At 61.1% G+C, this 27,803-nt stretch overlaps 1 protein-coding gene across 3 annotated transcripts in view; it reads right to left on the minus strand.

The window, feature by feature from the left end:
* The window catches only part of LOC112546408 (granulocyte colony-stimulating factor receptor-like), a 31,493-nt gene extending 4,693 nt beyond the window's left edge, over nt 1-26,800 (minus strand). The window contains exons 1-16 of one of the 3 annotated variants that reach the window (XM_075902564.1): nt 26,014-26,800; nt 21,898-22,199; nt 16,935-17,270; nt 16,273-16,393; nt 15,922-16,103; nt 15,472-15,623; nt 14,481-14,661; nt 13,626-13,708; nt 12,537-12,756; nt 11,994-12,176; nt 11,092-11,193; nt 10,412-10,558; nt 10,181-10,321; nt 9,673-9,769; nt 8,750-8,831; nt 5,747-7,336 (exon numbers count right to left, since the gene is read on the minus strand). In XM_075902564.1, coding sequence (XP_075758679.1) covers nt 6,773-7,336; nt 8,750-8,831; nt 9,673-9,769; nt 10,181-10,321; nt 10,412-10,558; nt 11,092-11,193; nt 11,994-12,176; nt 12,537-12,756; nt 13,626-13,708; nt 14,481-14,661; nt 15,472-15,623; nt 15,922-16,103; nt 16,273-16,393; nt 16,935-17,270; nt 21,898-21,952 — 2,646 coding nt within the window. In that variant the 5' untranslated portion in view covers nt 21,953-22,199; nt 26,014-26,800 and the 3' untranslated portion in view covers nt 5,747-6,772. Of the gene's footprint in view, nt 1-5,746; nt 7,337-8,749; nt 8,832-9,672; nt 9,770-10,180; nt 10,322-10,411; nt 10,559-11,091; nt 11,194-11,993; nt 12,177-12,536; nt 12,757-13,625; nt 13,709-14,480; nt 14,662-15,471; nt 15,624-15,921; nt 16,104-16,272; nt 16,394-16,934; nt 20,021-21,897; nt 22,200-26,013 lie in introns of those variants that run through there. The other 2 variants (XM_075902565.1, XM_075902563.1) reach the window with 2 other exon arrangements.
* Between the last annotated feature and the right edge of the window lie 1,003 nt (nt 26,801-27,803).

The raw sequence follows: 27,803 nt of genomic DNA on the forward strand, positions 1-27,803 counted from the left end.
CCCTTAGGGCAATGGCTCCTAGTCTCGTTCCAGGCCACTTCCCATCTTTCTGGAGTCGGATTTGTCTTGCGTAGCCCCCAATTTCACTTCACTGAAAAACCCGCTTGCTCACAAAATTAGACTGCAATTTATCTGCACGGGGCCTCCAGTAGCGTGGGACCCTAAGCAACTGGCCTGCTTGCCACCACCACCGCCGGCCCTGCATTTGTGACCCTCCCTTTGCCCATCCTAGCACCTCCACTGAGACCACAGCCCCCCGGTTGAGAAACATGGATCTGGAGGAGCTAAATACCCCCGGGAGACCTCTGCACGCATGTACTCCTGGCGGGAACACGGTCCTAGAGGAGCCAGCCCCACTGGCCTCGGTGCTGCACACACATCGGGAGGGACAGCCCCTGCCCCCAAGAGCTCACCATCACAAGTTACACGTGAGGGATGAGCCTGTTTCACTGACGGGGACCCGGCCGCACAGAGAGCTAGTGACTTGCCCCAGAGTCGGAGGAAGCCTGGGACCGGAACGTGAGACCAAACCAAAATGCTACAACCCTTTCCTGCACTTGTGGGCCCACGGCCCACCCAGAACCAGAGCCATGAGCCTGGCCCAGACAGGACCCCAGGACTTGGGGAAGCAGAGGAACCAAACCCTGCAGATACTTCCTGTCTACAGGAAAAGTCCCTGATTCGCTAGAAAGAGAATTTCTCCAACACACTCTCCTCCCAGCCACCATGGCAGCTGCTGTGTCCTGATGCATCCCAGCCCTTCCCGCTCGCAGCAGCTCGCAAGCTGTTCTCCTCTAGGATTAGACACAAGTGCAGGCTAGAACATTCGCTGGAACAATGTGTCGTACTGGGTTTTGCTGGAACACCGTGTCCGTTTCCTAGGGACTGCGCCGAGGCAGGCGGCAGGCACCTGTTGAGCAAACTCTCCCTAGTGCTGTAGGAGCTGGTGGGATTAACCCGTTAGTTGCCAGGTCAAAAATAACACAGAAAGCCGATATCCAAGAGCTCACTAACTAACCTGGCTAAGTACACGGAATAGCTGCAGTTCTGCGTCTAGGGGAGAACTGTGCGCACAGCTGGCAGGCACCCCCGCCACACACACACCAACCTCAAATGTTTCCAATGCGCTCGCAAGAGGCCCTGGGAAAAGGCACCCTTGTTGTGCTCTGCAGTGAGTGCCACATGCATCCAGGTACAAATAACATGGACTGGCTTGTCCGATGCCACCACGTTTCCAGATCGTGCAAAAAGCATCCTGGCAAATCAGCACGTCCCATAATATTCCTATTGACCTGAATGTTGGGAATCATGAAGAAGGGGGTAGAGAATATCTTATGGCTGCTCGAGAAATCCATGGTGCACCCATATCGTGAATATCGTGTGCAGAAGTGGCCATCTCGTCCCCAAAAAATTATCTTGGCATTGGAAAAAGTTCAGAAAAGGGCGGCAAAAACGATGAGGGGTTTGGAACAGATGCCATATGAGGCAAGATTAGTAAGACTGGGACTTTTCAGCATAGAAAAAAGGAGACTAACAGGAGATATGAAAATAAGAAAGTAAATAAGGAAAAGTTATATACTTATTCCCAGGGCGTGACAAACGGCGGGGAAAGCCGCTCGCCAGCCCCGCACTGCACATGCACAAGAGCCGCATTGCGCATGCATGTGCTTCCGGTAAACGGGGCGCCGAGCTGAAATCTACTCGCCACGGGCGAGTAGATTCGATAGTTTGTCGAGCCCTGTCATAACACAAGAACTAGGGGTCACCAAATTAAATTAAGAGGCAGCAGGTTTTAAACGAACAAAAGGAAGTATTTTTTCACACAACGCACGGCCAACTTGTGGAACTCCTTGCCAGAGGATGTTATGAAGACCAGGGCTTTAACAGGGTTCAAAAAGGAACTAGATACATTCATGGAAGACAGGGCCATCAATGGCTACTAGCCAGGATGAGCAGGGAGGGTGTCGCTAGCTCTGTCAGAGGCTGGGAATGGGCGCCAGGAGGGATCCCTGAATGGTTCCCTGCACCGTTCATTCCCTCCGGGGCACCTGGCATTGGCCACTGTTGGCAGATGGGACACTGGACCGGATTGCCCTTTGGTCTGACCCAGTCTGGCCGTTCCTATGTTCTCACGCAACAAGGGGCTTAAGCACACGATGGCCTTGAACCCGATCTCGCCGGCGCAATACGTTAACCCCACAAGCAGGGCCACGATTTTCAAAGGTGACTTGTGAGCCTGAGCCACCTGCAAGGGGCCCGAGTCTCAGACAGCGCTGAGCTCCACCCTCTGCAAATCGAGCCCTTGCAGCTGTCTCCCCTGGGGAATGCCCTTTGCCAACGCAGGCAGCTGCGGGAAGCCTGAACAGCACCAGCCAGTCCCAGTCCTTCGGTGAACCCTGGGGCCGGGCCAGCAGCATTCCAGAGCCCGGGACGGGGAGAGACCGGGAAAGCCGTTTCTAGCCTGTGCTGAGCGCCTGGAAAATACCCACCTCCCTTTGGAGCTACGTGAATATGCCTGCCCTTGAAAAACTGAACAGGAGTCCATCCCCCGGGGAGCCCAGGCGGGGAGCTTTGTAGGGCCCTGCAGTTCTAACGCCGCTCAGCCAAGGGTGGGCAGGTGAAAACGGAAGTGGGAGCGAAGCGAGGCAGGAAAATCCCAGAGCACTTCTTGCATTTCCTGCCGGGAGCCAGGGAAGCTTTGCCCGACTGGCTTAAAAGGTGAAAATGACCCAGGGCGAATGGTGTAATAACCTCCTTAGTGTGTGCACGTGCAGTACTGCCCTCTGCTGCAGGGTGTCTGAACTGAAGGTGTCATAAGCCCTGTACTGCGAGTAGCTCATGAAGAGTCTCCATTAACTCAGATGATTAGCACTAAAGGGGCTAGTATTTCACTCCCACTTCGGCTGTGGCACACTGTATGCTAACAGCTGTCAAGGGCCTTGCTCGGGCTGGCTTTGTTACGATACCCTCTGCGACCTGGGTCATAGCCACCAGCGCCACTCACCCTGCACATCCCTAGCACAAGCGGCCCCCTCTACAATCGGCAGCCACATTCTCCCTCCTCAGCCAAGCTGGCCATGGAAAGGTGACAGGGAGGGTGCCCAAGGGTGTTGGGGTCGGTCGTTTCCTGTTTCCAGTGCTGCTTTGCTTGTGATGTTTCCTAGGCAGGAAGGGTCCCGGGGGAGACAGCCCTGCGCACAGCCCGGAGGCAGCTCTCAGTGCCTGCTGTTGGAAAAGCTGCTTTTCGGTAACCAAACGGAGCCAGCTTCCTCTGAGCACCCACTGGACGAGGGCGGCCCCAGGGCCTGGGCATTCGGCGATGCAGGCTCAGTTCCCGGCTCTGCCCCAAAGGCCCCAGGCTGCCCCGGGCAAGTTGCTTGCAGCTTTCTGTGCCTTGGTTCCCCAACGGTAAAACAGAGACGATCCCTCCCCTCCTCCCGGCCTGCATCCGGTCTATTCCGTACACAAGCATCCTAGGGCAGGAATGATGGCGCTGGGGCTTGACGCCTGGAGCTAGGGGTCTGCTTCCAGCCCCGGGAGCTCAGGACAAGCCAGCCAGTGTATCCTGCCGCAGCAGCGACAGGGGGCCAGACTAGCTGAACCCTGTCCATACCCCGCTGAGACCAGAGGTACGAACCGGGGGCAGCCCCTTCCACTGCCCCTGCAGCCAGACTCTGCAACCGGGATGGGACTCCTGGAGGGCAGGCCTTGGAGGGCAGGTCCCATGGAGTTGCCATAGCCCAGCTGGTGGGGGGACTGTACCTCCCCCCCCCGAACGCATCGATTCTCACCCTCCGCGTGGAGACGTCAGGCTGGATGCTCGGCCCCTCCCCACCGCGCCTTTTAATTAATTTTCTCTCTCCTTGTCATCACTGTTTTGTTCCCGTTTTCAATTGTTTCCCGGTTTGTCCCTGCCAAGGGCCTTCACAGCTGAGGCTCCTGGCTCCAACGCCTGGATTTTCTGCTCCCACACAATGCAAGGCCACAGGGTTTGTTGTAACTGCCGGCAGCCGGCTGTCCTTCTCCCTCCGTGGCAGCACAGCCCCTGGGCAGCGTCTCGCTCGCCTTTGTTCAACCCCCAGCGTCTTTTCTTTGGGGGTTATATTTAGGTTTATTTTTGTGTTTAAACAAGTGGCTCTGGTTTGTTACCAGCTCTGCGCTGACCTTCTTCCATTCGGCCCAGGAGTTCTTTGCCGTTCTTGCTGAGTTGTGCTACAAGACCCAGGCCAGAGTGGGGCTGCGTAGCCACAGAGCAAGACAGGCCCTGTGCTAAAGATCTGATGCTCTAACAGACCAGGCCGACAAAGGGTGAGGGAAAAGAAAGATTAGTGAGGTTAGTTTTACAGCTGGGGAAACTGAGGCTGGGAGTGTTGGACTAGTGCCTCAGTTTGAATGAATGTAGTAGGGCTGGCAGTAGGCTCTAGAGTCCGTCCTCCTAGCCTGAGGCGGGATTAAGCATGCCTAGACCATGGCTAATCTGGCCTTAAAAACACTGGCATGTGTAACATTGCTCTGGCTGCAAGGGCTGGCATATCCGACTCTCTGGCTATTGAATTCATTCACTCCAGATGAAGTGACTTGCCCAAGGTCACAGAGTCAGTGTCAGATCTGGGGACCAAAGCCAGAGCTCCTGCAGCCCAGGCTGTCTGTAATCAGCACCCCAAGGCCCCAAGGTGTGTGACAGAGCATGTGTACACTGGCTGCTGCTGGTAAATTTTGGAGAGAGGCCAGGACTGTCCCTTTAAGACAGGGAAAGCTGTCCTGCTCTGTCGTCTCCCCCGCCACTGCTCTGCAGAGACGGGGAACAGGGGCAGGGTGCCACCCAGATCTCAGCTCTCCTCTCTCCCCACTCTGCACAGCTCGTAGGTGGGTCCTGGGAGCAGCTTGGCTGCAGGAGAGAGCCGGGGGAGTGGGGGAGGGGAGGGGCAGCCGAACACAGGGTGCCAGTACACGCTGCTCAGCAGCTGGGTGGGCCGCATAGAAACGCTGGGCGGCCTGTGGGCCATATTGTGCCCACCCCTGCTCCTGGGCTCCCTGCCCCTTCCTGTTTAGGGCCCTTTAAAGATCCTCAGCGCAAGGGTGTTTCTCAGGGGGTCCCTTTGCTGAGGCCCCTGAGCCAGGCAGCCCCAAGCAGCTCTGCGAGGGTTTTCTGGGGCTCTCACTTCTATGTGGCCCCCGACTGATTTTTCCGTGAGTCACTGGCCCCGACCCCAGAAGGTTCCCCAGCCCTGGTCTCAGCTGAGGGCTCATCCGTGCAGGCAGCAGTTCCCCACCACCACGAGAACACTAGTCCGAACCTCCAGCCCGACAGCGACGTGTGTGGGCCCCGGCCCGCGGGCCAGGCAGGTGCAGAACGCTCCACGCGCCACGTTCCCCATCTCGCCTCTAGCTACAGCGACTTTGCCCACGGGTGTGGGGACACAAGCTGCAAGGAAGGGGGCAACCTCGAGCCCAGGGTGTCAGCTCCACGGGGTGCCACAGAGACACGAGGCTGAATGGGAGCAGGCCCAGGGAGGAGAGGATGTCTCTGCATCTGGGACCAGCCACCCTTGTAACACCCTTGGCGCTAGGCGCTGTACATACGCAGCCACGGGACGCTCCCGGCCCTGCAGTGCTCACTCACAAGGTCAGGAGGGGATGAGACCACAGCAGGTGTCGACAAGCAGCACAAGGCCAGGGGATAAGTAGCGACCACAGCATGGCAGAGGGGTCTGAAACCCACGGCTGCTAGAAAACAGGAGGGGGATGAAACAGCAGCGACTTCTGGAGGTTTAATAACCGGGTGTAAAATGATTACAGATGGTTCCCCCCTTGCCAAAGACTCTGGTGCTGAGCAAGCTGTTACAATAAGACACAATCCAACCCCTGTTGGACCAGACACGAACAACACGGGCCGGCAAACACGTGCGGCTTAACCGTTCCACAACCATGCAGATGAGGGGGGACTCAAAGTCAGATGCGCCCCCAAAGGGCAAAGCTCACGGGAAATTGGGAGCGAAAGCTCCATAAGGGAGACCGGCTCGATCCTGCGTCAGGCAAGCGAACATCAGCGGCAGGGAGGTGGCCGGCAAAGCCGGGGGGTTAATTGATGTGGGTCGCGGAAGCCACGGAGGAATGGAGAGCAAGGGCAGGAAACCCCTTTAACGAGTTTGGGGCCCTCCAGGCCACTCACCATGTTCAATCTTGTGGCAGCCACCAGATCGGCAGCTTGACCTGGCTTATGGGACCCAATGACATGGGGGGGGGGGTCCCGCATAGGCCACGGGAAGGGAGAACAGTCCCCCCGGCACTCACGGCTCATGCAGCATGTAGCGGGGGGGGGGGGGCATGTCACACACTGGCAGGACGGGACAGCTGGATGGGCGCCCGGGACAGACCGGGGATCCGCAACGAAGAGCCGGAGCCGAGCTTGGCGGCCAGCGCCTGGGAGAGGCTCCGCTCGGCCCAGGGAGTGACGCGGTGCAATCGGCGATCAGCGGGCGAGGCGAGCGGGACAGGACGGCCCCGGCTGGCTACGCACGGGGAAAAGCCGGCAGCAGAGGGGAAGAGGGACTCCGCCCTGCCCCCTTCTGGTGCACGGAGACCCAGCTCAACACGCCCCGTTTGCTCGCCTCCCCGCTATCACTGAGGCCGCGTTTTGACCAGCAGGGCTCTCGCTCCCACCTCCCACGGGAGACGTTCTGCCTCCGTGCTCCCCCTCTGCCCGCCTGGGGGGTCCAGCGAGACAGCCTGCTCGCCTTCCCTCCTCGCACACATGCCCAGGGAGCGGCCATTAGGGTGCGACAGGGCTGGATGTGCACCCAGGGTGATCTCCGTTAGGGTGGGGGTCTCCAGACCCTTCCGCCACCACGGTCCTCAGGAGCGGAAATGCACCCAAGGAGGCCACCCCCGCATCCGGCTGCTGGCCAGATCGCCAGCACGGCCCATCCAGAGCTTCGTAGGATGGGTTTTGGAAGCAGACCCCCCGGCCAGGCTCCTGGCTCGGACCAGTGCTCTCGGGACTCTGGGGAGTGCACAGGGGCCAGGCAGCGCCGGAGCTCGGTGGGGTGCCACCAGGATACACCCAGACGATCACCGCAGAATACTCCACCTTGCTTCGGCTTCCCGTCGGGCAGCGGCCTGGGGTGGCCACGTCTCCTGGGGCGAAGATGGTCTGGAGGGGCTGCCTGTATTTATCTCCTGCGCTAGAGGCCTCTGCTGCCCACGCGGCCTCCGGGAACGACTTGCACGTTGTCACCCCCTTGTCCTGCCGGCCACAGACGAGTGCGTGGGACGGGGAGTCGGAAACCCTCGCCCGCTGCCTCCCGCCCTGCTCCGCCGGCACGGTCCTCGGGCCCTGCCAGGGGGAGGAGGTTGCATGGAGAGCAAAGTGACTCCCTCGTTAGGGCCCCCCCATTCAAAGAGCTTGATGGTTTGGCCTGGATCCGTGTGGGAAGAGTTGGGGTTTCTCCCACCCAGGCAAATTCCTTTGGGGCTGAGCTAAACGTCGTGTTGGACTCGGAACAATTTTGTCCCCTCCGGTTTTTTGTCAGCTCATGGGGGGGGGGGGTGTGCCCACTTTGTAAAGCAAAGCAGCAACGTTTGAAAAGAAAAATACCGTTTGGGAACAAAAAGTCAAAACGTTTCCTTTCGAAACGGCCAAACTAAAACTCCTTTGACTATTACAAGCCCCCCCCCCCCTTTTGTTTTTCCAGCTGAAACTATTTGCTGAATTCAGCCACAATCTGACGTGGGTCCCTGCCCCCCAGGGGCCTTCGTCAGGGACTGTCCCATTTGCCATTCTAGTAAGACGCACGGCGGCTGACTTGTCCCCCTGCCCCCCCCAGTGGTACTGGCCACTGGCAGGCAGGCAGGGAGCACAGCTGAAGTTGGGTACCCCTGGCTGGGGCAGGCCAGGCACCGACGGGGGGCCGGAGACATTGCCCCGGGTGGGGACAGTGATGGGGCAGCTGAACAATGGGCCCCAGTCCTGGATGCTCAGCTCTCCGATGCCCAGCCACTGGGGAAGGCCCACGGGGAGGGTGGACCCTGGCAGACACACGGAGATCTCCCAGCCTGGGCTCTTTCCCCATTCCACTCCCACCCTAATACCCTGCTCCGTGGGGCCACGACCACCAGCTCGTATGGGCCCCTGAAAGCCTGGGGGGGTGGGGGGAGGAGGGAGACGTCACAGCCTGGTCCCTGGGCATGTGCCAGAGGCAGGGACCAGGTCCGGGCAGGAGGCAGCAGGAACCGGTGGGGAGGGAGGGAAGAAGGGGGCAGCAGAGAGGTGAAGCGAGTTCCTAGCTGACCTCACACTGGCAACGCAGGTGCTGGCCACAGAGCCCGACCTCCTGGCTTGCCCACGCGGTGGATCTGGCGTTTCGCACCTGCCTTGCCACTTGCTGGCACTTGCTTTGGTCAGTCTGCAGCCCGGCAGAGCCCGGCAGAGCCCGGCACCAGTCTCCTTGTGGAACGCCCGCCTGGGGCTGCAGCCAGCCAAGGAAACCCTGGGATGTGGCAAGTTTGGGCCCCTGGTGCCAGGCCAGGCAGCACTACGGGCGCCCGAGTGCCACCGCTGCCTGGGGAAGCCGGGCATCCAGCTACAACCCCTCTTGCTGCGGCTCTCCTCGGAGCCCCCCTCCCACTGGCGGCCCAGGCTGCGCTCTCAGCCGGCGCCTTCTGCTTGTTGGCAGCTTTCGGCTAATTCTCAACTTGCGGCTACTAACCAGCCCCCGCCAGCTCCCCAGGCAGGAAAACGGACACTCACCGGCCACATCTGCTGTGGCAGCCAGCTGGCCAGGTGGCTCTTAGCCGGATCAGGGACCTGCGGCCACAAGGAGCCCCGTATTCTGGAGAGGACGACAGCCAGAGCACGTTGGAGAGGGAACCCCTCCCTCCACCTCCTGCTCAGCCGTGGGGTCTCCCCAGGGAGGGGGGCACCTAAGCCCTGAGACTGATCGAGGTACCTGACTCCGGAGCTCACTGTATCGGGCTTCGGCCCTCTAGGCTTTACTGATCATGGGGTGCCTGTGGCATTGACTAACCTGCCAAAGTCCCATCCCCGGGTGCACCGGGCTCCGGGCATGGGCTCTAAAAGCCCTGGGGGTGGGGGAGGGACTAGGGCTGGTGGGAGTCCCAAAGGGGATGCGCTGCCCATCCTAACTCCGCCCGGGACCTCCCTCACCTGCCCCTGCAGTGCAGCCTTGCCCCGGGCTTGCCGGGCCCCTGGCAGGCGGATGGGGTGGGACCCAGGGGAACGGGGCGGCTCTTTAGCAGCCCCCAGCGCCCCACCCTGTCCTTCGGGCCAAGGTGGGGAGAGGAACCTTGTGTCCAGCTCGTCTGGCAGGCACAGTCGGGGAGGGGGAGGGACGCAGGGCACCGGGATGTGCCGCAGGATCAATTCGGGACCAAAACCCTTCTGGAGACTGAATGCAAATGCTCCCCACAGGCCGCATCCCGCGGCTGCACGGAGCTCAGTTGCCCGCGCCGCTGAGTCGCCCACGCCGCTGCCCAGCCCCCCCACATTAGCGCTGGCTGGGGGCGCGCTCTTCCCTCCCGTCGTGCCGGGTGCTCCAAAGCGCGAGCCCCACAGCCAGGCCCGGCCGGGCCCGGCCCCCCCGAGCCAACAGGGCCCAGTGCAGGGGACTCAGCCTCCCAGGGTGACTGGCAAGGGGCTCCCAACATACGTACAGGGGGTGCTTGAGGACGCAGGCCAGAGCCGCAGCGAGGAGCAGGGCCACGAGCCCCATGCACAGGGAGGAGAGCAGCAGTTCCACCGTGTCGTCGTCTGGGAAGGAAGCAGGGAATGGCCACTGCTCTGGGGCAAAGCCACCGGGGCCCGTGCGCGAGAGCTCCCCAGCGGCTTGGTGCCACGCGCAGACCCACAGCCCACAGGGACTGTCTCCCATTCTCTGCTGCCCGGCATGCTCCCTTGCACCCGTGCAAGGCGGATGGAAGATGTAACCCTTCGGGCTGGGGAGCCCTGGTGCACAGGGCTGTGCAAAGCAGCGGAGTCACAAGCCTTGTGTCTCGCACGCTGCGGGGGGGTTGGGGGGACAGAGCTAAGCCTGGGGGAGATGCTCACCCCGGGGTGGGCAGGACCAGTATGGGACATTGTGAGGGGATGCCCCCAGGAGCAGTGCTGAACCCCCAACTCTCCCCACCCAGGGCACAGCGCCTGGATCTGCCCTCGCCTCACCTAAGCTTCTGGTTCTGATGGTGAGGACGGAGCCCTGGGCGCTTCCCCCGTCGTTGCTGGCGGAGATGCCCACCCTCAGCACGGAGTCAGGGGCCAGCCCCGCGATGAGGCAGCGGCGGACGGAGCCGTTCACCACCAGGGCTGCAATGCAGGAGACGCGGCTGCTCAGGCCTGGCTGGTGAGCCCAGGCCCGGCCAGCAGGCTCAGAAAGCCGGTCGGTCGGTGCCTTACCCTGGGCGCCTTTTCCCTGCTCCTGGTAGGAGATGGTGTAGTTCCGGATGAAGCCGCCTCGCTCCTCCAGCGGGATCTCCTCCCAGTGCACCTCCACCTGCGTTGGCCAGATGCGGGAGGGGTGCAGGGTCGGGGCACGGAAGGGAGCTGCAGCCACATAGCGGGTGGGGAGGAAAGGGTTAACCAGCTCCATCCGCCTCCCCCCCTTCATTCGCAACTGTTGTGTTTTAGGCTTTTCAGCAAAAGGATCTCAAAGCCCTCTACAAATATTAGCCCTTTCCATCTCTCCCCACCGCTCCATTAATGGTAGGCATATTGAGCCATGGCGTGGCAAAGTGACTTGCCTAAGGCTATTCAGCTGTCAGTAGCAGAGTAGGGAATAGCCCCCAGGAGTCCTGCCCTAACCACTAGCCCTCACTCCCACCTCCTTGCAGGGCTGAAGAGTCCCAAATGTGTAGAAACCAGATAGCCCCAACTCGGTCTCATAGGAGCTCCCCAAACCACCCTCAGGGCTTGGGGGACATGAGCTCAGCAGCTCACACCAGGCTAATGCTTCCCCAGCCAAGCCCCTGGCTCTCTTCGGTGAGCTGCCCTCCCCATGGGCTGGCTGGAGCACGGCCAGGTGTCTCCTCGGGCAGGAAGGGATCTGCCCATGTCTGCCCAACACACTCCGTGCTTACCGATCTGCTTGGAGTAAGCGCTCGCAGAGCCGACAGCCCGCACGGCTCCGTCACTCAAGGCAAAGACGGTCAGGCTGTAGAGATACCCCGGCTCGATCGCCTCTGGAGGAAACAACAGCCACAAACCATGATGAAACCTCCAGGCTCTTCCACTTCGCAGAGTGCGCGCTGCCCCCCAGGTCTCCCTGTAGCCCCCACAGGGCGAGAGGCTGCAGGGGAGCTTTGGGGAAGGGGGGTTCAAACACACAAATGGGTGTTTCTCTACGCTGGGGCGCACCTCACACGAAGCCTCAACCCACATGCTTCTGGGTATCTGCTGATCGCAGGGGTCAGGCAGGAATCCCTTCCCCTCCCTCCCAGGCCCACGAAGCCCTCAGCTTCGCTTATTGTTACAGGAGCCTGTTCCCAGCTGGCAATTCCTATACTCCCCCCTCGCCTGGCACCCTCTGAGGCCTCAGCCCCACACTCCTGTTCCTGCTGCCCCGCCTGGTCCCATCCGCCCCCCACCTGGCGTGGCCTCCCCCAGGCAGCCCAGCAAGCCCCCATCTCTCCACCTCCCCAGCCTGCGTCTGCCGTCGGGCTGGACACACCTTGTCCTACAGCCGTGCTTGGGTTGCCAACAGGGTTCCAACGTGGGACCTGATGAGCCCATAGCACCAGAGCTAAGGGAGTAACTCTGCAAGCTGGGAGCAGTAGTAGGTTCTTATCCTCGCCGCTTACTAAAGGACAAAGACCCGTCTCTTGCTGCCTTAGTGCCGCATGCAGTGACAGCGCTCCGCACGGCCTTGTTCACGAAACGAGATCTGATGTGAAGTCCTGGCTAGGAGTGTGGAGGGGGATCCTGACTCGGTTTTCCCCTCCTCCTGCCCTCCCACCCCGTCACTTCTGCAACAGCCACTCACCTGCCAGGACCACCCTGCTGATGTTCCCCGGCTCATAGTGCCAGCTGCTGTTGGGCCCCCGGGTCTCCCAGGCCCAGCCCCACTCGAAGACGTAGGCGGGTGCAGCGAAGCCAGGCGGATCCCACTGCAGGAGGAGGCTGCGGTCGCTCTCTGGAGAGACCAGGACTGGCAGCGGCAGCGGCACTGGAAGGAGCATGGGGAGAGCGGAGTGGGAGGCCTGGCCCCATGGGCAGGACAGTTTCTCCCCCCAGGCCCTGCTCTGAAGGGGGAACAGGTCAGGGGGAGCAACACCTGGGCGGGGAGAGATGGAGCCGAGTGGGTCCCGGGGCCCACGCTGTGCACACATGCTCCATTATGGGCTCCCCCCATGAGAACCCAATGTCCCCTTCCAGCTGGGAGCCGCCCCATGTAGCCAAGAGCCCAGACGCATGGCCCTTCCCACGTTCCCCGGCACAGCCAAGGCCAGGCCTGGCCACCCCGGTCCAGCCAGAGGTTGCCTTGCGAGTGAACCCCCGTGTCGGGGGGCGCAGAGAGCAGCCGAACCTGCTTGGGCCGGTCCCGCTGGGAGCCGCAGCTTGGTGGCGGGCGACTCGCCGGCGGCGTTGGTGGCGGTGAGGAGGAAGGTGTGTTCCTCGGAGGCCGGCAGCTCCAGGGTGTAGTGCAGGGAGCGGGTGAGGCGTTCCAGGGCAGCCGGCTGCCCCCTTTGCTGCCACCGCAGCCGGTAGGTCAGGATCCGGCCGTTGGCGTCCTGTGGCTTGAGGGGCTGCAAGGGAGAAAGCGGCGGGGAGACGGGGGGGCTGCGCTCCCCCACTAGCACCGGACTGAGGGACACGGTAGAGCTGACTGAGAAATGACTCTCCTCCCCCCAGGATTTGGGGGTTCACTAAAAAGCCCTCTGGAGTCTCAGAGTCCCGATGAAAAGCTGCAATTGCTTTGGACAGAAATGGAAACCTTTTGCAAAAACGTCCATTTTATCCTGAGAAACCCCTTCCGCTACCAAGGAAAACCAACCAGCCCAAAGGAGCGCGCTCATCTTCCATTGCCTCCTAACTGCAAACAGAGTCAGCAGCACGTGGGGGGGTTTCTAGGGGGGTCCTTGGCCCTGAGCTAAGTAAGCGCTTTGGTCGCTGGCAGGATGAGAACATAAGGTCATCGCTGATAAAGCTGGCAGCTGCCGTACAGCTGGGGGAGTGGCCAGTAAGGAAGAAGGCAGATCACAGACACTGAATAATCTAGGTTGCTTGGTAAGCAGGGTGCAAGCAAACGATATGCGTTTTAATATGGCTGAGTGCAACCCTGCACACCTAGGAATGAAGGTAGCAGGTTTCAAACAAACAAGAGGAAGTATTTCTTCATTCAGCACAGTCGACTTGTGGAACTCCTTGCCTGAGGATGTTGTGAAGACCAGGACTTTAGCAGAGTTCAAAGAAGAACTAGAAAGATTCATGGAGGTTTGGTCCATCAGTGGCTATTAGCCAGGATGGGTGGAGGGGGTGTCCCTGGTCTCTGTTTGCCAGAGGCTGGGAATGGTCCACAGGGGAGGGCTCACTGGATGACTCCCTGCTCTGTTCACGCTCTCTGGGGCACCTGGCATTGGCCCTTCCCAGGCTGGGCCCTCGCTTAGCCCCCTACCTTCCACAGCAGAGTGATCTCGTTCCTGTCGGCAGCCGCGGGCCTGGCAAGTCTCCTCCAAAGAGCGGGCCCTCTGGACGGGGCTAGAGGAGGCCATGGCAAAGGAAGGGAGAGGCCGTCAGAGAGTGGGCCCTGCAGGGAGGAGCTGAGCGCCGATTGCTCTGTGCTGCCACCCGGGGGAGACCGGACCAGACCCGCCACCCCAGGCAGTGACTCGGGAGTTTAACCCTTCGTGGCGAATAGGATTGTGTGACAGTGGCGCTCGCCTAGCGGCTACCCGGACAGTCCCTGCCTTGAGGAGCAGGCAGTCTAACAGGGCGGGAGCTAGAAAACGCCGGCCAGACTGTCCACCCCTACTCCGCCCTGCCCTCTTGCGGGCCTCCTGCCCACGCACGGAGATCGGGGTGACCGCAGGCAGCTGGCTCGGGCATGCTAGTTACGTGCCGGCGTGACCCGGGTTACTCACATTGATGCCCCTGCACTGTGCGTGGGCAGGGCGGAGTAGGGGTGGACAGTCTGGCCGGCGTTTTCTAGCTCCCGCCCTGTCCATGCTGCCCCAGCTCATGCGAGGGCTGCCAGATGGTTTCACGAAAATACCGGGCACACTGGCCACGACATCACAATCCACATCACGGCTGATTTCGAAAGTCCCGGACAGTTCTATTGTCTCCGTTCTATTGTCTCAGTTCTATTGTCTCAGTTCTATTGTCTCCGTGTGTTTCCCGAACAGAAAGCTCCAACACCGGCCTGTCCGGTTCCAAACCGGACACCTGGCGCCCTACTCGTGGCTGGTCTGCTGCAAAGGGAGGGAGGAGGCGGTCAGGAGGGGCTGGAGCGGGCAGCACGGCTCCCTACCCGTGGGCAGAGTCCTCACGAATCTCTCCGGGCTCCAGGCGCTCCAGGAGGGGCTCCCTTGGCTCCAGCGGAAGGCGACGTTCCGGTACCGCGCCCGCGCCTGCACGGAGTAGTTGGTGAAGGGCGAGACGCCGCACACGGCCTTCGAGGCGGGCTCGGCCTCCGCACCTGGGACCTCCACCTGCACGGGGGTGGGGCGGGTCCTTGTTACCCCTCCTCTTTGTAGCTGCCCCCGATTCTGCCCAGGAGCCCCGATCTGCTGTGCAGGGCGGGCAGCGCTAGACCGGAGATCAAGCCAGCTGGGCCCTTCCCTCCCCCGTCGCCCAGCCAAGGGGTGAGCACCAGCTCTGGCCCCACCGGCCACCTGAGCGTCACAGAGGGATGCAGCTAATCAGGGACCTCCAGAGCCCAAACCAGGAACAGCTACAGCTTGAGCCAGAGTCAACCCTCCCTGGGCGCCTGTTACAGGCTCATCCCTCAGTGGGTCAGCCGTGGGGGTGGGGGAGGGAAACGTGAAACACAAGCCCCGTGAGTTACACCAGCACCCCCGGCTCGCACGGGAGGTGGCTAAGCACCGGGGGTTTGAGCGAGGGGACTGGCTGCCACTCTCTCAAGCTCTCTGAGCCCAGGCCACCTGAGCGAGGAGATGTGCGGGCCAGCCCCTCGGCCGGCGGCTCTGCCCGGGGCTGCTGACTGAAAGCTGAGGAGGTGCCAGGTTTTTGGGGGGAGGGGGGTCTGAGTAAATGTGTGTGTGTTGGGGGGAGGGGCTAGAACATTCTGGCCGTTCATCCCTGTTTCAAGCGTGGGACTTGGTTCTCAGGAGCGTCGTGCGCTTGCCCAAGAGCGCTGGGCCAGGGACTAGATTAGGGGATGAACCAGCCGGGTCCTGCCTGGATAGATGGAGGGCGAGATGGCTGAGCCAGCCAGCACCCCCCCCCCCCCCGTGTCATTCCTGCAGCTAACTCCCCCACCCCCGCACACAGCCACCCACCTGCCTCCAGGGCGCCCCCTCCACATCGCGGTACCGGAGCTCATACTGCGCATCTGTCACCTGCAGCAGCTCCTCGCTGGGCGGCCGCCACGCCACGTGGAAGCAGTCGCTCCTGTTGGCCGTGGCGCTGAGCTCCGGCGGGCTCAGCTTCACTGGGACAGGAGACACACAAGCCTGGGCGGCGTTTCTGCAGCCGTCCCCCCCAACTGCCAGGGACCAGCAGCTCTGCCCAGACGCACAGAGGGGGAGGTGCCAGCCCCAAGGGCACACAGAGAATCAGTGGCACAGCCCAGTGCGCTCCCCAGGGCCACGTCGCAGGAAACCCCCTTCTGCCCCGACTTGCCAGCCCAGCGTGTGCAGGGAAACGTCGGTCCCAAGCCGGACCTGGGAGCCCCCTGCCGGTGACCCAGGGCCCCTACCCCGGCTCCCCACGCTGGTGCTGGGTCTTACCAATGCTCATTCCATGCACGCACTGGCCTGCAGCACTGGCCTGGCCCAGCGGGTTCACGGCCGTGAGCCTGACTCTGAAAGAGGCAAAGAGGTTCTCCACGGGGATGGTGCAGGAGCGGCTCTCCCGGCTGGAGACGCACGTCCCGGCCTCTCTGACCTCCCAGAGGCATTGGCCTGCTTCTCTACGGGAGAGAGCCCAGGTTAGCCAGGAACACGAGGGGCGGGGATCCAACCCCATCCTTGCACCCGCCAGCTCTGAGCAAGGCCGCGGGGGGGGGGGGGGGGGGGATCAACAGCTGTAGCTACAGTTTTCAGGGACAGCCCTTTGGCTGTCAGGCGTGGGGGACTCACTCGGTGATGTGGAGGGTGTATGTGGTTGGAAGGTAGGTCTCCGGCCCGGGGTCCCAGTAGCAGGTGATGTTCCCTCCCCAGAAGCTGACGCAACGCTCCACACGCAGACCTCCTGGCGGGACTGGACAAGCGGAAAAGGAACAGCCAATAGAACCAGCGTCCGGTGCTGGAGGGGACGGCTCTGAGCGCAGGGTGCAGCAGCTGGTCCAGGGGCTGGGCACGAACTGGGCTTCCATTCCCCACCCCCATCCCGAAACAGAACCAAAACAGGCCCCCTCCTCTGAAATGGAATGTGAGAAAAGGGGATTCCGGCCTGCGTGTGCGAGAACCGCGTGCAGAGGGCAAAGGGTGAAACTCAGAGTGGGGGGGAGGCGGCCAAGGGGAACGTCGTGTCCCCCTGAGATTCCAGCATCGCTGGCGAGTGTTTGACGCGCGTCGCTTTCCAGCAGAATAAACGCCGGGTGGGAACGTTCCATCCAACCCCCCTGGACTGGACAAGCCAATGGGCTTGGCAGGGACTCAGCCTCTCTGCCAGCCTGGCTGACCACCCCCCTCGGCCGGTGCTGCCAGTGGGAGCCGCGCGCCCTTAACCAGCCCTGTGGAAGGCCAAACCCGGAGCATCTCCTCCCTCCGTGCCAGGGAGTGCAGGGCTCTGCACCTACCTCCTGCCTGGTACTCTGCTGTCCCCAGCAGGTGCAGATGGCTCCGGTGAGGCAGGTAGCAGCTCAGCTCCCCACGGGGCCACTCTGCCCGGAGAACGGCCACCGCAGCCACCGTGCCGTTCCTCGCCGCGCCCTGGCTCAGCGGCAGCTGCCTGCTCTCTCCATTCAGCCTCCAGACGATGTCACTCGGGCGGGCATGGCCCATCTGCTGGCAGCTGGGATCGAGGCTGCAGGAGGCCATCAAAGGGGCGCCGAGGCTGGCCACGGGGGGGTGCAGGCTGAGCATGCCACAGCTGGGCTGCGGCGTAGGGATCCTACTGCCGGGGCTGTTGGCTCCTGGGGAGAGAGGCAGGACACAGAGAAGAGGGAAGCTGGGGTCTCTGCCAGGCGGACACAGGTTGTGGGCCCCCAGCACGGGCCTGTCTTGGTTTAGCCCCCAGCCCTGCTCCCAGGATGCTGCACCTACACTGGCAGGCTGCCCGGAGCCCCGAGAGAGCGGGGGCATGCTCAGTGCTACCCTAGAGCCAGGCCCGCCCATCGAGCAAAACTGCACTGGGCCAGGAGGTGAAAGCGACCAGGGTCTCGCCTGCTCCCTGCAGGAGGGTTCCAGGGCAGGGAATTGGTCTGGGCCCGTTTTCCTCCTCCTCAAAACCTGCACTAGAAACCTGCCTCCACGCTGGCCGGAGCAGGCCCCCCAGGCGCTGGCTGCTTTCCGCTCCGGGTCTTTCCCAGGCTCTTGGAAAACTCACTTAAGTCAGCACACTTGAGCGGCCCATGGAGGGGACGCCGGACTGCCCAGTGTGGACACTTAGTAGATGCAGTACCCACTCGTGGGCACTAGGTGGAGCCAGGGAGAAGAATCCAGACAGGCCCTGGATTTGCTTTTCTTGGGAACACGCCGAATTGCAGCAGCCGCTCGGGGAACCCGGGTCTGTGCGAATGGAGGCCGCTTGCAGCCCCAAAGCCGGTGGAATCACGGCCACCCACTTGCTGTTGTCTGGAGCACCCACCCCGCCTCAGGCACCCGTTTGCAAGCGCAAAGAGGCAGGCAGATAACCATCCCCGTGCACGCACCCAGCCTGGGGGAGGTGGAGAGAGCTGGGCAGAGGCCACAGGGTCGAGCACTGCCGGGGTGCTACCGTCTTGCAGCAAGTCCAGCGCCAAGCCCCAACACACATGGGCAGATGGGGCCACAGGCTGCCGCGGGAGGCAGGAGGGGAGGAACTGAGCTGAGGCAAAAGAAACAAGACAGGGGCCAGGCGGGCAGTCAGTGGCGCTTGCCGTCAAACGTACAATATGTGCAGTGTGGACTGTGGGCAGCAGAGCGGCCTGACGTTGGGGAGGGGCAAAAGGGGCAGTTTTTCCAAGATCCCCATTTAAGCGGCTCCCAAGCGAGTGGCGTTGCAACCTGGCACGTGGGGGTCCGAGCCCCACTCAGCTTTGGCCCGTCCCGAGGAGCAGGGCTCTGAGCTGCATGCCCAGGGCGGAGAGCAGGCTCAGCTCTCTGGCGAGAGGAGTGCAGAGCGGGTTCGCTCGCCAACCCAGCAAGAGCCGAGTGAGGTGCAGGCTACGAGGGTGAGGGGCTGGGGCCAACGCCGCAGCCGTCAGAGGGCCACAGGGGTCAGCCATCAAGCCAGGGATCCCCCCGGCTCACGTGGTGCACGTGTGTGCGACGTGACAAGTTTCCTGGGACCAACAGGCGTGTTGTGAGCAAGACACGAGGAGTCGTTCTTCTGCTCTACTCTGCGCCGATCAGGCCTCAGCTGGAGTCTTGTGTCTGGTTCTGGGCGCCACATTTCAAGAAGGATGTGGAGAAATTGGAGGTCCAGAGATGCGCAACATAAATGATTCAAGGACTAGAGAGCAAGAGCTAGGAGGGAAGACTGAAAGAACTGGGCTGGTTTAGTTTGGACAGGAGAAGACCGAGAGGGGATATGACAGTGGTTTTCAAGCACTTAAAAGGGTGTTACAAGGAGGTGGGAGAAAAAATATTCTCCTTGGTCTCTGAGGACAGGACAAGCAGCAATAGGCTTAAATAGAAGCAAAGGAGGATCAGGGTGGTTCAGCACTGGAAGAAGTTGCCCAGGGAGGTTGTGGAATCTCCTTCCCTGGAGATATTGAAGAGCAGGTTGGACAGACGCCTGGCAGGGATGATCTAGATGGTGCTTAGGGCTGCCAGATGGTTTCAACAAAAGTACCGGACACGCTGGACATGACTTCACAATCCACATCCCATCTGAGTTAGAAAACACCCGACAGTTCTAGTGTCTCAATTTGTTTCCCCAACAGAAAGCTCCAGTACTGGACGGTCCGGTTCAAAACCAGACACCTGGCGACCCTAGTGGTGCTGGGTCCGGCCGTGAGGGCTGGGACTGGACTCGCTGGTCTCTCGAGGGCCCTGCAGCTCTAGCGTTCTAGGAGTCTAGGAGTCTGTGGTTCTCTGGCAGCTCTACAGTGGTGGGACTGGAAAGGGAAACAGCCACCTGCAATGAGCGTAGGAAGATGGGGCCCTGAAGCACAAGCCCACGTACTACCGGCCTGGAGCGAGGCCTGCAGCCTAGACAGCACTGTCAAGGCTTTGCTAATATAAAGCCGAGTTAAACGGTGAGCAAGAGGTAGGCCCCACGCGCGGACGTCGGCAAGAACGGGGCTGATTTCACAGCAGCGTTTGTACCTGCGAGGCGCGAGGCGCGAGGCACAGGCCGGGCAGTAACAGGGCACCCGGTGGAGAAACCCCTCACAGGTAACAGGAATGAACCAACCCTGGCTCAGGACAGTCTCGGAACTGACTGCGTGGCTGATAGCGAGCCTACAGGGTAACTGGCTCTAGGTACGGCGGGCTGGCACCCTGATACGTCAGCAGTGATGGGGGACTTGCTTGTCCCTGGGTGCACAACTGTACCCAGCAGCGTTGTGCCCGGCCGAGGGGCAGCGGCGGAGGCCATGCCACTGTCTGAGTCGCGGCCCTGGTCACCAGCCCACGTTCTTGGCCCACCTGTAGCACTGGCCTGGGAAGCTGTTACTGCGCTTTGTTTGCACTGGCCTGGCCTGGCGCCTTTGGTCCTTGTTCCATTTTGTGGTCCTTGGGGTCTGGTGCCAGCCAGCTGAGCAGTGCCAGTACGACAGGCAGAGGGGCAAGGACACAGCCGAACGGTGAGACACTGGCCCGGGCAGCACACTGGCCACTCCTGACAACCGCAAGGAGCAGGGACAACAGACTGGAGACGGCCTGCTGCCGGGGGGAGGGGGGGGAGCAAGCTCCTAGCCCCAGCACCATGCGACTGCAGAGTAGGATCAGGGACTGCCCAGCCGGCGACTCCTTGGGCAGGCGGGAGCGTCCCAAGGCTGACGGGGACCAAGGGCAGAGGCTGCTCTGGCTTGCGTCTTGCCTTTGACATCAAGATGGAAGATGAGGGAAGATTCTCGCTCTGCTGCAGAAAGACCTACAGGGTCTGTAACAAGCTCAGATGCCACGGGCCTTACTTTTACCTCTCCTCTGGGAGGTGTCCGCAGCTGCGCAGGGCCTGCTATGGCACCGCCCTGGGATTCGGTACCTACTGCAAAGAGGAGCAGCACCTAGGTTTTCCATGGAAAGCTCCCCCAGCTCAGCCCTAGGGCCGGGCTCCCTGGGAGTAACTCTGCCTCAGGGATTCATTGTTATCTAGAGACCAAGGCCAAAGCCAGACGCCCCATGGTTCCTTCCACCTAGGACCATTGTAACCAAATCACGACAAGCATTCCTTCCCAGACTAAAACCTTGCTCGCACGCTCAGAACGTGGCCGGCTGGAAGAGCATCACCCGGAGACGAAGTAGAATCGGTAGCATCGGACGCTTCAGCACGCACGGCATTTGGAACGGGGCAGGTTTATCTTCGTACCAGGGAGGGCAAGGGCCACTTGTCGAACTCGCGAGAGCATTGCAGGATTGGCCTTTAAAGAGGGAAGCGCTAAGGGGACACATTCACCCGGTGCAGAGAACTAGCAGAAGCTCCGTGCACCATCTACCTCCCTGCCCTGGGCATAAGTGGGGTAGAAGCTTGGTGACGGCCATCTGCCAGGTGCGTGTCCCCTCCTGTACGTGACAAATGGATCCTCAGCTGCTGGACATTCAAACTAGGCCACTTTCCGGCACCGCAGCGCACCCTGTCTCAGTGCCTCCGGCTTACACAAGGGCACGGAACCAGGTACTGAAATCGGTGTCGCTCGTAGGTGGGAATGGCATCCCTCCCCCTGCAAACATGCCAATATGCCTGGCCCAATTGGGAAGCCAGGGGGATGCTATTTGCCCACCATCAGTTCCAATCTGGTGCAGTTGGGTTGCTACCTCGGGGCCGCATGCTAATCCCGGGATGTTTTCTCCACAAAGAGGAAACCTTTCAGTGCTAATCAGAAGCAAATCCCTGCAGAGCTACGGAGCGGGGCTGGCCCTACGCCAGTGACACACACAATGTACCTTCTGCTTCAGAAAGACGGGGGGGGGGGGGACTTAAAATATGTAACCAAACAGCAGAATTGCCCTAGAGAAACAACACAGCAGCAGCAGAGGGAGGCCCGGCACAGAGCCGTGACTCACGGAAAACCAGCCCCGGCATCCGGAGATGGAATAAACAAGCTCACTGAAACAGTCAGCAGGTGTGTGGGGCTGGCGGCGACCTGCTGCATCCATCAGCCTCCTCGCTTCAGCCCATTTTCCATCTCCGGTCAAAAGCCTTTGTGCTCCTCTGGGTGTTTCTCACTCTCCCCGAGCCTGGCTTGGGGCAAATCTGCGGGACTCCACTCCTGCGCGTGGCGGAGGGAGGGGGTGCAGGGAACAAGGCAGCTGTCTCTGCGCTCACTGTGTCCGGGGGCTTGCTGCTTGGATGCTGGCGCGAGTTAGAGCAGCCCGGTGGTTGCTCTACTTTACACTCTGCTTCGTGTCCCCCCCACACTCCTCATGTCCCCGCCTCCTCCCCCTCTTCCTTACCGGACCTGGAGATGCCAAATGAGAACATCCACGGCAGCATCACATTCAGCCACATTCTTGATGTCACGTCACGAACGACAGCTTTGGTGGGAAACCTTTACAAAAATAAATGGGGGGCAGGGGAAAGGGGACAACAGGAGTCTGATCCGGATCCCCCTTGCCCTAGTGTGAATCAGGAGTGACACCACTGATGCCAGTGAACGTATCCCCCTTGGCCCTCGGAAAGCGGCAGGCGCATCCGCATCCGCATCCGCAAAGCAACAGGGTTTGGAACAATTCCTCCTGGTTCTGGATAAGCTGGGCTAGAAAGGGACACAAAAGCAGCTTTAATGCCATGAACCTGTGGGAGCAGCCAGATTCCCTGGTGATGGGCAGGGCGTGAGACTAAATAAACCCGATCCGCACTCTGTGCCTCAGCACTTCCCCTGGGCGATGGGGGCTCCTCCTCCTCTCACAGCCTGGGTCCAGCGCTTAGAAGCAGGGTTGGACTCTGGCTGTAGGTTCTCACCCGGGGCCCACAGCTCCCGGTATCCCTACCCAGCGAGCACAGAACTCCTTTGCGGTGAGGCCCACGGGCGTCCCTGCCTCACTCGCTCAGCAGGGACAGGGTCTGGCCTCTGCCTGCTTCCCCCAGCCCCCTACACCTGGGGGCTCCCAAGCCGCAGAAGCCCTGGCTGGCCCAGCATAGGGTGGGCTCTGCTCAGCCCGCCTGGGAGCAGCCTGTGAACAGACACAGTGTCTCCCAGGCCCGCTCCTGGGAGGACTTCGAAAGTGCCTTTTGGATGCCAGCCAGGGAGGCATTTCCATGGGGCTGGGCCGGTCTCCTGCCACCCCCCACGCTGCCCTGGGAGCTGCAGCCTTCAGCATCCCTGTTGTACCTGAGCAAGTCACTGGCATCCCCACGCAGGGAGCAATGGGCTCAGCCTCCCCTCCCTGAACCGAGCCGGGTCACTAGGCTCTTCCGAGCGTGCCTGTGGCAAAGCTTTGTTTGGGGGGTGGGGATGGGGTGAGGCAAATTCCAAGCCCTAAAGCAAGAGCTCTCCTGCTCCTGGCGGGGATTCCATTCTCTCCAGAGGACCGCTCTGTCGAGAGGGAAGATTTGGCTGGAACGACAGAGTGCGATTAGCGCTGCCAGTTACTGGCTCTTTAACGAGATGAATAGTGGCTCTTGAGGAGACTTCCGTGGGCAGCCACCCCCCCAATGCGATTGATCCTTCAGTCGCGATCGGATTTCCCACTCACGGGCTCCTTTCTGCCGAGGATAGCGCGTCAGGCACTAATTACAGACTCGCTACCACCCCCTCAGACACTGTAAGTTAGGGGAAGAGAATCACTCATTCTTAGACAAGGAAACTGAGGCACAGAGTCGAGACAGTGACATGCCCAAGGATGTGCGCTGAGTCAGTGGCAGTGCTGAGAATGAACCCCCAGCCCCAGAGCCCCTTGCACCCTTCCAGGAGGAGGAGGAACATCAGCCAGCCTTTCCAGAGGCGCCTACCCACGGCGCAGGAAGGGAGTGGAGAGGATTTAACTGCAGAAGGAAGCGCTTCCCTCGCGGCATCCACATCGGGCCGTTTCAGCCACCGCCTGGGGCGCAGGGAGGAAAACTCTGGCGCTGGAGCTTAAGCAAAGTCCCCGCTTGCCCAGGTCTCCAGCGCAGGGAGGGACGCGCTGCTGCGCTGCAGACCCGACCCCAGCTGGCTCCAGTGGCCTTTGATCAGGCCCCAGCGCCCAGGCAGCAGCGAGCCCTTGGCTCATTCGGCTTGCCCGGGTGGCTGCGGGTTACCAAGCCCCTCTCGGGCGTCCCGTCCGCAGCAAGAGGTTCTTCCCCATCCCGAGAACAGCGGCGATTTCCGCGCCTCTGTGCCTGGGGCCAGCCGGGAAGACCGGCACAGCCCGGTGCTCTCCCAGCTCCTGGGGCGGGCAGGGCTCCTGCCTCTCCCTTGCCCCCCCCCCCCAGCGCTGCTCCCACTCCAGGCCCGAGAGCAAACCCTGCCAGGACTGGGACTGGCAAAACACGAGTCAGTCCCACTGCCCCGTCTCCGGCACCCGCCTGGCAGCTCCCCCCGAGCTGCCCCTCCCGGCCCCTCCCGCACCCCGCTCTCTCCCTGCCCAGCCTCCCACCGGGCGCAGGCTGATCTCGGAGAGTGCCCCATCCCATGGGCTCAGGGACAAGGGGCGGCTGCCTGAAGCCAGCGCTTTCCCGCCAGTACCCCGCAAGCACCAGGGGCCCCTTCCCCTCCGGTTTGTGGCTGGAAGTGGGATGCCCACGCCACGTCACAGGAGACCTGGCTAATCCACCTCTTGGCCTGGCCCGGGAGTTAGACGCAGGCAAGTTAAATGTCCCACCCGCCACAGACAGACTCGCGCTCACTGGAAAGCTGCAAAACCAGCTCGGCACGGTGCTTCGGGGGCTCTGGGCTGGAAAGGCGGCGCTGCCCCATCGGAGGCACAATGCGATTTCCAAAGGGGACCCGCAGGTGTCATATGGCCAAGGTAGTCCCGTTGCAAGGGGTGGTTAAAGGTTACAGGCAGGGCTCCCTCTAGGGTTTTTCCATGCGCAGAATAAATGTGCTGTGCACCCAGGCATGTGCAGATGTGCACCACCAGCACAAACCCCCCTGGCGTCTATGGGGCTCTGCTAATCAGCTGGGCAGCATTTGAATCCCTGGTGACAGGCCAAAAGCAGAACCCCATCGCGCTGGGTGCCGCAGACACAGCCCCTGCCCCGAAGAGTTTATGATCGAAACGCATGGCAGATGGGGGACTGAGCCCCTGAGAGATCAAGTGACTCCCCCAAGGCCCAGCACACAGGCAGTAGCACGACTGGGCATCAAACTCCTGCATTCCGAGGCGCATCCCAGCGGGTGCTACTGCACGTCCCCTAGAAGCCGGTTCCCTGGCACAGCCGAGCTCCAGCCCCTCCCCGAGGGAGGCAGCTCCCAGCCTGCTGGGCTTCCAAGTGTGTCTGTTCCGCCCCGACAGTCGTACAGCAAAACTCCATCTTTCGGGGGGGGGGGCAGTCCCACGGCAAAGCCCATAAACAACGAGGCTGGTGCCTGTCCTGCGGGAGGGCGGAGGAATCGCTCGCAATTAGCGCGACAGGTAATAGCGCAGCTCCGCCAATTGCAGCGCGGCTGCGCAAGGAGCGAGCTTTAAGCGCCCATCGAGACTCGGCGCGGAGTATTACCCGGTCCCCGAGCAGAGATCGAGTCTTCAGCGGAAGCCATAAAGCCGCGAAGACAGGCGCCTGCTAGGCGCACAGGGGCGGCTCCGCCACTCTGCTGGGATCGGGAGCTTTTGTGCCAGACGGAAGATTGTAGCAGCCAAGGACGCCCCTTGCTTAACACGTCGGTGGTTGGCGAGGAGCTGTGGGGCGCTGGGGGGTTACGGAGCCGCTACTGGGCGATTGCGCAGGTGGGGGAGAGTTTTCCCTCCTAGTGAGATTCCTTGGGCAGAAGTTTGTCTCGGCCCAAGACTGATCCGTAGGGGAGCTGAGCATCTGGGATTCCCATCGAGAGCCCCCGAAACGTCGGGTCTGCTCCGGGGACCAGAGGGGGGCCATGCTGTACGACGCGCCCCCCCCCCCCCCCCCAGTTGGTTTTACACGAAAGGCTCGGAGACCAGTGATAGGCGCCAGCGTAAGACCCCAAACAGGCAGCGGGCCAGGGCCACATTCTGCCTACGGTTTTACCTGGGTAACCACATTGTGGTGGCAGCTCAGCCTTGGGGGGCAGCCTTCTCCCCCGCGTCACAGCAAGGATCAATCACTGAGAAATCTGCCCCAGGCCTGCCCGGGCAGTCAGTGGGCAGCAGCTGTCCTCCAACAGCGCAGACTCCCCCTGTGACCTTGGGCAAGTCGCTTCACTTTTCCGTGCCTCAGTTTCCCCATTTGCCCCATGATCACTGCCCTATTTCGCAGGGATGTTGACAGGATAAACACAGAGACACTGAGGGACTATGGCAAGGGGGGTCAGATAAGGACAGGACTTCCTGTGCTGTCAGCTTTGGGATCCACAGGATGTGGGGGGGCCATGGAGGTTTGGCAATTTGGGGAAGACCTAGCTTGGGGTGGGGGTCCTCATGATTCCTCGTGAGATCCTGGTGTCTCTTTACCTGGACTGGGCGTGGTGCTAGGAAAACCTCCCTTGCGCTCTGTTCACTTGCGGCCCTGATCGCAGCCAGCTGAAATCAGAGAAACCAACCAGCAAAAGTCTCATTTCAGCAAACCTCAGAAACTGAAGGGCCCGGGGCACATGGGAGGGGCTAGGGAGCCGCCAAATTCAAGGGTCCCCCCTTTTAAAAGCCAAACTGCTAAGTTCCAGCCGCTTCCTCCCCTCTAACACCCACCCACCGTCTCCAGCTAGCCGCATCCCGCTGAACACACGCACGGCTCCAAACCGCAGCTCCCGCTTACACTTGGTTTTGAAATGCAGCTTCCAAACAGCTCATCAAGCGTCGGGGGGAGCCGAGCTGGTCTGTAACAGGAACAACTTAAAACAACCAAGAGTCTGGGAGCACCGGACAAACCCTGTGATGGTACCGGGGCGTTGTGGGCACAGCCCGCTTCTGCGGGGGTTAAAGAAACGGATACTCGACTGTCTAGGGACCAGCCTGCTGCTTCTAACCCTGGCTCACAACAGTCTACGAGACTTTCGACTGACGCGGCGACAAGCAGCGAGCGCCCGTGGGCCGCGGGATGCGACACAGCGGTAGCGATAAACCAGCTGTTACCCCTCAGCCTGCAGAGGTCACGAGGTGGAACCCGCCCTCGCAAGAGGAGAAGTGGGGGGGGGGGTCTGTGCCGAACAGACCTATGCTCTGCCTCACACACACTTCTGAAATGCGCGCACACGTGCAGGCACACACCCCTCTGCTCAAACACACACCCACCCCCGCTCTGAAACACACCCCCCTCTGCTCAAACACACACCCACCCCCGCTCTGAAACACCCCCCCCTCTGCTCAAACACACACCCACCCCCGCTCTGAAACACACCCCCCTCTGCTCAAACACACCCCCCCGTTCTGAAACACACCCCCCTCTGCTCAAACACACCCCCCCGTTCTGAAACACACACACACACACACACACCCCTCTGCTCAAACACACACACACACCTGCTCTGACACACCCACCCCCGCTCTGAAACACACCCCCCTCTGCTCTCACACACACACACACACACACCCCCCTCTGCTCAAACACACACACCCCTCTGCTCAAACACACACACACACACACCCCTCTGCTCTGAAACACACACACACACCCCTCTGCTCTGAAACACACCCACCCCCGCTCTGACACACCCACCCCTCTGCTCTGAAACACACACACACACACACACCTCTGCTCTGAAACACACACACACACACACACACCCCTCTGCTCTGAAACACACACACACACACACACCCCTGCTCTGAAACACCCACCCCCGCTCTGAAACACACACCCCTCTGCTCAAACACACACACACACCCCTGCTCTGAAAGACACACACACACACCCACCCCTCTGCTCTGAAACACACACACACACACACCCCTCTGCTCTGAAACACACACACACACACACACACACACACACCCCTCTGCTCTGAAACAAACACACACACACACACCCCTCTGCTCTGAAACAAACACACACACACACACCCCTCTGCTCTGAAACAAACACACACACACACACACACACACACACACCCCCCTCTGCTCTGAAACACACACACACCCCTCTGCTCTGAAACACACACACACACACACACACCCCTCTGCTCTGAAACAAACACACACACACACACACACACACCCACCCACCCCTCTGCTCAAACATACACACACACACACACCCCTCTGATCTGAAACACACACACACTCTCCCTGGCTTCTCTTCCTCACCC

The sequence above is a fragment of the Pelodiscus sinensis genome, chromosome 19 (genome assembly GCF_049634645.1).
Source record: "Pelodiscus sinensis isolate JC-2024 chromosome 19, ASM4963464v1, whole genome shotgun sequence".
Classification (NCBI taxonomy): Eukaryota; Metazoa; Chordata; order Testudines; family Trionychidae; genus Pelodiscus; species Pelodiscus sinensis.